General features: G+C 35.8%; 1 protein-coding gene across 2 annotated transcripts in view; it reads right to left on the reverse strand.

Annotated features, from left to right (window-relative positions):
• The window catches only part of SCMH1 (Scm polycomb group protein homolog 1), a gene marked incomplete at both ends in the record, with an annotated part of 68243 nt that extends 65656 nt beyond the window's left edge, over positions 1–2587 (reverse strand). For both annotated transcript variants that reach the window (XM_084242748.1, XM_084242747.1), the window contains 2 exons: positions 1573–1643; positions 2512–2587. In XM_084242748.1, coding sequence (XP_084098874.1) covers positions 1573–1643; positions 2512–2587 — 147 coding nt within the window. The remainder of the gene's footprint in view (positions 1–1572; positions 1644–2511) is intronic.
• Positions 2588–10260: the final 7673 nt, after the last annotated feature.

Below are 10260 nucleotides of genomic sequence, written 5' to 3' on the forward strand. Positions count from 1 at the left end.
CATGTCTCTGCTTAACTTTTAAACAGATGAAATACAATTAAAATAAATGCTTTAAAGTTTTTGTTTGCTATTCTAAATCTAAATACATTCCAATCCTGTTTCAGCCAGTTGGTTATTCTGCTTAATACTGGTTATGTTTCTGCCTTCTTATATGCCTGATTATCTTTGACTAGATGTCAGGCGTATAAATTTTACCTTGCAGGTGCTGGATATTTTCGCTTTGCTTTCTTGTGCTTTATTCCTAGATGTGTTACAAGTAACACATTTCCTCTGAAATAGTTTAATCATTTTGAATCTTGCTTTTATGATTTGTTAGGTTCCAAGCAGTGCTCTATTTAGGGTTAATTATTTTTCACTCCTGAATAAGATCTTCGTGAATACCCCAACCAATGTCACATGTATTATGAGACTTTCTCCTCTAGCTGGTGGGATTAGGCACTAATCACAGTCCTGTGTGAGTGCCAGGCTCTATTCTTTGTAATCCTTTCAGATGTTTTGTTTCCTTGGCTTTGGGTAGTTTCTTCACAAGCATACAGTCAACAATAGTACTTTGTGGAATATTTCAAGGGGGTTCTCTGAAGATCTCTGCTGTTTCCTTTCCTCTCAGCTCTATCTGTTCAAACTAGAGAGTCTACTGGTACTAGTCTCTCAGCTCTATCTGCTCAAACTAGGGAGTCTACTGGATTCAATCTAGGTTTCCTTTCCTTGGGCCATGGTCTTAAAACTCTCAAGCATGCTGGTGACAAAATCATAAGGGGATCTTTCTATTCATTTGTTCACCATCTCTCAAGATCACTTGCTTGGCTCTCTGAGATTTAGTAGCTTGAAAAATATTTAATATATTTTGTCTCTCTTTTTTACTATTTCAGGTGGGAGTATGAATTCAGCCTCTATTATTTCAAATGAGCATAAGTCCTGAATTTGTATTTTTATTTAGAGCACAGACAAAATTCAAACTCAGAATGAAATGTTTACAGTTTGAAGAAATAAGCACTGGCTAGAAGGGAGATGTAAGTAGCTTTCTGATGTCTAACCCTGTTCAGCAGCAGTATACTTCTTTGCTTACCAGTCTTATCATGTACTAACATAGTCAACATCATTTGTACATCATGTGGGGCATTTAATACTATGTGGAAACTGAATGGTGTCTGATAAAACCCTAAAACCCCCCAGTGGGGCTCAGTGTCAGCTTCCTTATGGAAAGTTAAGATTTTGAAAGGGATCTTGAGTATAGAAAAATGAATACTACTCTACTTTGAAAAATTATCTAAGAGTTATAATTGTTACATATCTATTTGAATTAAGAGCTATAGCAAAAAATAGCAATTATTTTCAGTAACACAGAATATCCTCAAGGAGGTAAAGAAGAAGGAAAAGATTTTACTTGGGATGAAACTGGGAAGCAGGAATATTGTCTAAACTCACAGTGACCAAATATTACATCTTGAGTTGTATTCTTTCCACAGTTTATTCTGGGGACTTCAAGTGAGACACTCCAACCTCATGTTTTACTTGTTTATGAATTAGAAAAAACTTGCCTCCCATCCACTAAAGATGTTGAGAATCATTTACCTGCTTGAAGCAATGGACAGGTGCTGGGACTGAACATGTTTCTTTTAGGTATTTGTCCCAGGTAAAATGACCTGTAAAGGAAATAGAAATTTATATCACACTCAACTTCCTAAAAATGTTTTCAAGATATAATCTACACTAAATTTTAAACCATTTTCAGACTGGCTTGGAGCTTAAGAAAACTTATTTTATTTTGTTCAAGCTCAAAGGAACAATAGGGTAGGAATGTAAGTGACCTGAGTGGATCATTGTATGTCAATTTTAAATTATGATCTGAAAATAACCTGGACATGTTAGTTCCTAAAGTGATCCAAAATGCGAAAGCAAGATACCACAGTCTCAAAGAAGTGCCCAGGCAGCCTGTATAAAACAGAAGAGATAGCAAGTGGGTATGGAGGTTTCTTCTGAACAACATGTCTCTTGGAGAGGTCACTTACTATCTTCATGTAATATCTTTTCACACACAATATGATTGGATACAACCATCTCAGCTCAGAGAGAACAGAGGAAAGGTTAGGGATATGGCGTAAAAGGATTTCAGGGTAAGGAAAGCCAGAAGGAATGAGAATATACTTGAATACTCATTCTAAAAAGTGACTGTCTCTCACCTAACTACACCCTATTCCCATCTCTGCCATAGTTGCATTGCTATAAGGTACAAAATGACAAAAATTTGATAGAGAAAAATAGGACCAGGGTTATATTTCTGATGACAGTAATTAAACTGGGGAATGTACAGAATCTTTTAGCCTCTCGAAGTGGCTGGCCTTAGAGTTTGAGGAACACTGTGGGAGAGAATGATCTTTACGGAGACACCATGCTTAACCAGGCATAACATTTAAGGGACAGGATGTTCTATACATATCTTAGATGATCATAAAAGATTACCAAGTTATTTTAAAAGGATAAACCAATTACCAATCTCCTACTAGTACCCACCTAGAGGTGACCCCATGATGGAGCAGGGAAGGTCCCAGAGACTTTCACAAGCTAAAACACTGTAGCAAACCAGCATTTCTTGAAGTTTCCTCTGCAGTGGAGCAGCACAAGGCCCCTTTGGGCCGTGCATAAAGCACTAGCTGCTGAGAATAAAAATGAGTCACTGAAAAATGAAATCTAAATCACTCCAAAGATGATGCCAAGACTTTATACTCTACTGACTTTATAGCTTCTGTTTTAAAGCTAGTACCTTTCCCACCATCATTAACCAAGCCAAATAGATTTTTCCAGAAATTATAGTCAGTTCTTATCCATTTTATGAACTGGCCAATGATTAGTCATCTTGAATAGTTAATCCAGAGGTAAAATGAGATGGATATTTCCTGGAATCAAGATTTAAAGAGCTTGTCAGGATTTAATAAAAAATTTGCTCCTAGCTAAAACAGCCCTCAAGTGAAGACTGAATACATGCATTGTTACTTTTTGTTAGAAAAACAAAACATTACAAATTACCATTCCATCTTTATAAATGAAGGATTAAATAGTAAGTCTTGGATTTAACTGGACTGTGACTCGAGATCTAGCATCTAGAGCAGCACTGTCCAAAAACACTTTCTGTGACGACAGACAGAATTTTTCTATCTGTAAGATAGCCACTAGCCAAGTGTAACTACTGAACACTTGAAATGTGACTAGCGTGAGTGAGGAATTAAATTTTAAATTTTATTTAATTTTGATTTAAATATACCTGACTAGTAACTACTGTGATCTAGGGGTCTGGTTTGGTCAGTCCTAGGCAACTGCTTGAATCAGCTTGAGTTCTGACCAAAAACACCCACAGGTTTTTGGTTTTAAAAAGTATGATGATACCAGGGATATCAAAATAATTAGGGTATAAGTTATAGTTCTCTATTATACATATCAACTATGGCAATCAATCCCTTTTACACAGGTAAGGAACCTCACATCTTTTCCTACTTAGGAAACACCCTCTTACCAAGAAAATGGAAAGTAATCTTTTTGTTTAAAACAGTTCATACACTGTGAGGTATGAATCATATCTATGTAAGTATTTTTGTTTGACTGCTAAGACAGTCCCTTATTAACAGGTAAATTGTAAAGTAAATTTATATTGACTCAATAAGGATATCGAGTCATTCTTATCACTACTTATTACTTATATTGTAATGCTCATAATGGAGCCAAACAAGTTTACCACTTCTTTAAGTACTAAAATAACCGCAAAAGGAACAGGACAGGTAGCAACATACAAATCAGAGGTTAATAAAGTCTTGGTAAAGGTCCAAATACTAAAAAGTTTGTTTTGTGGGCCATGCAGTTTTTGTCACAACTCAACCCTGCCATTGTAGCATGAAAATAGACACATACAGTATATAAGTAAATCGAGCCTAGCTGTGTTCCATTAAAACTTTATTTACAAAAAACAGATAGCAAACTGGACTTGATCCCCCAAACTGGCTATTGTTTCATAGCACAAATGAGTAGACTTTAAACTTTGTAGTTAAAGTACGTCTTCTAACCTCTACTCATTGGTCTTCTATATGTCTAGCCTCTCTAACACGTCACAAATGCCTTGGCTTCTAATTTGATGTGGTTTTCAGGCACCTCTATGCCTGTTGGCAATGTTCTGGCCACTTTCCTCTACAAGAACTCTATTTTATTCTACTTAAAGTGGGGAACTCAAATTCCTAAGAGCACAAAAATTAATTCAACATGAATTAAAGACTTGGATGCGAGACCTGAAGCCATAAAATACACAGAAGAAAACATAGGTAATGTAACCCATGACAATGGCTTCATTGATGACTTCGGAGCCTTGGCTCCAGTGGCTAGGGAAACAAATGCAAAACAAAAGGAACTATGTCAAATTGAAAAGCTCTTCATAGTGAAAGAAATTACCAGTAAACCAAAAAGATATCCTACTGAATAGGAGAAAATATTTGTACATCATATATATGACAAGGGTTAATATCTAATATTTACAAAGAACTCAACAGCAAAATAACAAAAAACAAGATGGCTAACAGATACATTAAAAATGCTCATCATCCCTTATTATCAGGGAAATGCAATCAAAAGCACAGTAAGATATCATCTCACCCGTGTGATAATGGCCTATATTAGAAAGATCAAAAATAATTAGTGTTGGTAAGGTTGTGGGGGAAAAGGAACCTTTGTATAATGACGGTGGGAATGTAAACTGGTCTAGTCCCTATGGAAAACAATATGGAGGCGTCTCAAAGTATTAAAAATAAGTCTACTATATGACCCAGCAATTCCACTCCTAGGTATCTATCCAAAGAATATAAAAATCCTAATTAAAAAAGATATATGCATTCCTGTGCTCATTGCAACACTAGTTACAATAGCCAAGTTATGGAAACAACCTAAGTGACCAATGATGAATGAGTGGATAAAGATACACAATGGAATGCTACTCAATTATTTAAAAAGATGAAATCACGCCATATGCAACTTGGATGTTAATGGAGGGTATTATGCTAAGTGAAATAAATCACAAGAGAAAGACAAATATTGGATGGTTTCCACTCATATATGGAATATAAAAAACAAAGCAAAGAAACAGACAAAAACAAACCCTGGGAATCTGATGTTACCAGATGGGGTGGAGGCTGCCAAAAGGTAGAGGGAGTCCACTGCATTGTCATTTGCGGTTATTAGCATTTGGTGATAGGTGTGATGTGGTGACATATATTTAAGAAGGTGTAATTCTGTACTCCTAAAACACAGTGTTATAAACCAATGTTATCTCAATTAAAAAAATGAATAGACTAATTACTTTTAAAAAAAGGGGGGGGGAAATTTTAACTCTCATACTGCCTCAGTAACATGTTATGCAATTTCCTTTGTAAAAAATAAAAGGATGAAAAGGAAAAGTCACTTGAAGACTTGTCATTTAATAAAAATTATCTTTACCAAGTTCAGTGCTTTTCTTGTTGTTTTTCTCACTATACCTGAAAGGATATGGACTTGTAGGCAACAGAAAAAGAAACTTAGCTAGGGATGGTCCATGCAGCTATACTGAAATGTGAGAGATCTTTACTTGGGAGATTTTATAGAAACAGAATCACAAAATGAAAGAAAGGACCTTAGAGCTTCCGAAAACAAAGTTGGCTGCCCAGGCCTTATCTTTGCTTATGTCATTCCTACTCAGTGACTCAGGCTTAGCAAAAATGCTTTTTCTATGTAGCATTCTGTCTCCCCCAAATCCCACCATTTCCTTATCTCCTATAATGTACTCACACCTTTACTTTCATAATCATCTAATCACAGTAATTCACGTATAAGTTTTTTGATGACAGGGGCTACCATTTACTAATATTTTTAGCTTCACTATTTAGCACAGTGCGTGAAACATAATAGAGACTCAATAAAAGTTTCTGAGTGAATGAAAAGTAGCAGCAAGTAAGTAATAGTCTTTTCTGGACAAGTAGTATTACATCTGAGATATTAAATTTATTTTTGGGAGAGTTATACTCTGAGGTAAACAGAACACACTAAGCCTAAAAGGGACCCAAGGAGTGAAGAGACAGAAAACGATGTTCCCTGAGGACCAGCTAAAAGAGGAATGAAGATTCAAATGAATAAGAAAGTAAAGACTCAGAGTCATTTCCTCTCCCATCTAGCCAACAGATATTTATAGTGTGTAGCAAAGCATTGTGCTGGGTTCTGGAGTTATAACCACAATCAAAATCTTTCCCTCACAGAGCTTCAGTCTAGTGAGGTGCAGAGACTAAACAGTCAAGTATAATCAACAGTGGTAGGTGCTATGCTTGGAGATGGAGGGTGCTATAGGAGCATCTAGAGGAGTATGGAAGGATTCCCAGAGGAAGTAGCCTCTAAGCTTCTAGATAATTTTTTTAAAAGATTTATTTATTTATTTATGCATACAAGAGCTGGGGTACAGGCCAGAGGTGTGGGTGGTGAGAGGATTTACCAGAGACAGAGTGGGGAACAGAACAGGCAGATCTACAGAAATACACTGCTGAGGGGAGCAGCGGGCAAGTCAGGGAGAGTTCTGCTGTGCCATGTGGGTTGCTCCCTGGCCGGCCAGGAATTGAACTTGCGCTGCAGAGACTCTGGACAGCTTCATAGGTTGCGTCTTAACCCCTTGCGCCACCAGGGAGTCCCCTAAGCTTCTAGATTAAATTGTAAAAGCAGGAATTAGTGAGAGGATTTTTTTTTTTTTTAATTTTGCTTCAGACTGAAATAAAAGCATGTATAAAGGCGCAGAAGTGAGTAAAAAGCAGTTCTAAAAACCGAATCTTTTAGAGTAGCTAATGGGTGGAGTTAAAAAATAGTAGTTCAGAAAAGGGGTTGTAGATAAAAGCAGTGTTCAAGTTTCAGAGAACCTCACACAACACACTGGTGAGAAAAGAATAAATTGAACAGTTTACAGAAGGATTAATTCTATCTCTAGTATGAAGAATGGACCAGAAGAGGGTCAGGTTGGAGGCAGGAAGGCTGGCTAGGAAACCATACTAATAATCTAGGTGGTTCTAATTAGGAAAGTCACAAGGTGCACTGAGAAGATAGTCTCAAGAACTACTTTCTATCAACAAGAGGCCAGTGAGTGAAAAATTCATTCAAACTATTCTATATGGTCCCAAAAGAAAGACTAATAGGAATTACAAAGAAACCGATTTTGGTTCCAAAAACATTTGCCTAAATATGAAGTGAGTTACCCAAAGAGGCTGTTAAAGTGGCCATCAACATTGAGGAGCTGTTTTAGAGATTTTATAATATACAGTGTTATGTTTTGAAATGCAAGGTCAACTTAGATTTTTTTGTTTTTGTTTTTAAAGATTTATTTATTTATACAAGCCACTGGGTACAGTCAGAAGCACGGGAGGGTGAGAGAATTCACCAGAGCCAGAGTGGGGAGCAGAGCAGGCAGAAGGACCGAAGTACACTGCTGAGGGGAGCAGCGGGTGGCAGGAGAGGTCTGTGCGCCATGCGGGACACTCCTCCAGTGGCCTGGGAGCAGCTGGGGATCGAACCAACGCCGTGGAGGCTTCGGGCAGCTTCGCAACCCAGCGCTAAACCGCTGCGCCACCGGGGAGGCCCCAACTTAGATTATTTTAAGGCCCCTTCCAAACTCTAAGGTTCTGTGACTCTATTGAATTTTATATTTTGGACTGCTTTCTGTGTTTGATGAGTAAAATGAATATGTAGGACTAACTTATCAGATGATAGCTCTGATTGGGCTACCTCTATTTCCATGAGGAAAAATACTTTCAAACTTTAAGCAATATTTAATAGTGGATATACTTTATGTTAATTTGAGTGTATCCACTTTTCACAATTTCCTGTCAACAGTTGTTTATAAATTATCCTAAGTTGTTACTGAACTTGAAATTGCTATTACCATATCAGCAACAAAATCACAAACAGCAGAAATGACATTTGCCTGCACCATGCCAAATTATGTTCATTATCTCCCATGTTCATTATAACTTGCAAAGTAGGTTCTATTTCCATTTTAAAGATTATAGGTGCAAAAAGATTAAGTAATTTTTTTGAAATCAAAAAAACTGGTAAGTGGGGAATAGGAATTTGGACCAAGGCTTTTCTGATTTTATGTCCATGCATTTTCTATGATGTCAGTGGCCTAGACAGTTCCAGGAAAGTTTTAAGGAATAATTAAAAGTGGCTATCATTTATTGTTTATCAAGTGGCAGGCCGTTTACCTGCATTATTTTATTTTATTTATTTTTTCTGCCCACATTAATAGAATGCTTCACTTCAAAGATGTCACGTATTTAACCTAAAGTCTGAGGACAGTCATTTACAGAATGAAAATTATAGTAACCTTCCAAAGTTGAAAAGTATTCAAGAGTTTTTAAGATGATTTCATACCCATTAACTTATGTAATCTTAACAACCACGTGAAGCAGGCAAAACAGATTATTATCACCAGTTTACAAATCAGAAAACTAAGGCTCAGAGTCACAAAGATACTAAGTGGCTGGGTTCAATTTCAAAGTACAAAGGAGCTCTGACTCCTAGTTTAGTGTTTGACTACTTTATCTTCCTTGCCTATGGATCATAAAAGTAGTATGTCATTGGTAGAAAATAGACATTGATAATAAGAGTTGAACACATGAAGTTGCAGTAACACAGTATGTAAAAATACTTGAACAAAAATTGATAATCAGGTTTTCAATATTAACATGTAGGATTTGCAAAGACTAAGAAATTAAGATTAATGTCTTTATAGGAACCCTAAAAGCTGAGTGAAAAATATTAGTTTAACTCTTGCTATTTAATATTTTAATATTTGTTTTTATTTAATTTAAAAAAAATAGAAAATCCTGAGTTTTAATTTTAGTTCTCTGTATCTCATACAGTAAATAATTTCTTTTGGGAAAAATTCCATCAAGTTCTGATTTTTGGATAAATAGGGGCTTTAGTTCCACATTTATTGAATTTTAAGAAGTTAATTCCAGTTTGGTTCAATTCTCATTTTCCTTGTACTATGTATAATTAAACCCCCTTCCCTTTTACTTAGTTTGGACAGTGATAACGATGGTCTGACATACAGCTAAGGTAAATTAAATGGGCTTATTAGGAGATAAGAGCACTAGAATCACTAGTTTATGAGACAGAGACACATGGGATTTTTTTCCCTAGTTAAAATCTAATCCCTGGCTTAGTAATTCCCCTTATTTAATAGAAACATACAAAAATAACTTACCTAGCTCCAGGATGTCAGTAGCTTCTATTAAAGAAAAAAAGTTACAGCATAAGTCACCATGACAAACATACCAAAATGACAGGAAGGTGAAGTTCTGGGGTAAAATGAGGGCTTGAGAGTTCACCTAGTCCAATTCTCTTTTCAAAGCTATTGAGTTTATTAGTAGTTGTTGTGGAAGTTCACCACCAATTCTGCCTTACTCCCAAGTCTAATATCTGAAAACTGTGGAAATCCAGAGAGGCTAAGTAGCTGTGCCTAAAGTTACCAAGTTACCTGTCTATACTCAAAATTTAAGTTTCCTGATTTTTAGCTCAAAACAAAGCATACTTCTCTTGACAGATACCTCTATACATTACAATATTTGTTTTTGCTTTAACAAGTGAGTTTTTTGTACACTCAGATCTCTAAGAGCAAAGGTTTATAAGAGACATCAACTATGATTTTTTTCTTGCTAAACAAGAGTTTTTTCCTTACCTTGACATTGGGATGCAGACTCTGACAGATGACTATATTTGTGTTTTCTAACATCATTCCAGTCTATTACTGCAGAAAGAGAGAAAACATAGGATTTAAACACAGGATTTAGCAGAATGCATCTATTTTGATAAAGTAGTCTAGTTGTGAAATTCTATTTTAAGAAATAATACAAAATATTGGAAAAAAGTTTTAAAATGTTTTAGTATTTGGTATAATAACTGTTCAAAACAGAATCTTAGACTAAAATATTGCAATACATTCACTTGGCCAAGTATTTTGCAATAATCACATTTTTATAAAGGCTACATAACAAAATGGAAAACGCTGAAGTTATGTTATCTGGAAAAATTTGGTATATTAAAATGATATTCAAGAAATATAAATTACATGAAAAACTATAAGCAAAGAACATCGTTGTCAAGAGCTGAATTAAGCTCTCCTCCCCACCTCTCAATTTATGTTGATGTTCTCCCGCTCCACTGTTTTAGAATGTGACTGTTTTTGGAAAAAGGGTTAATAAAAATTAATTTAGT

The sequence above is a fragment of the Talpa europaea genome, assembly GCF_964194135.1.
Source record: "Talpa europaea genome assembly, chromosome: 9".
NCBI classification, from domain to species: Eukaryota; Metazoa; Chordata; class Mammalia; order Eulipotyphla; family Talpidae; genus Talpa; species Talpa europaea.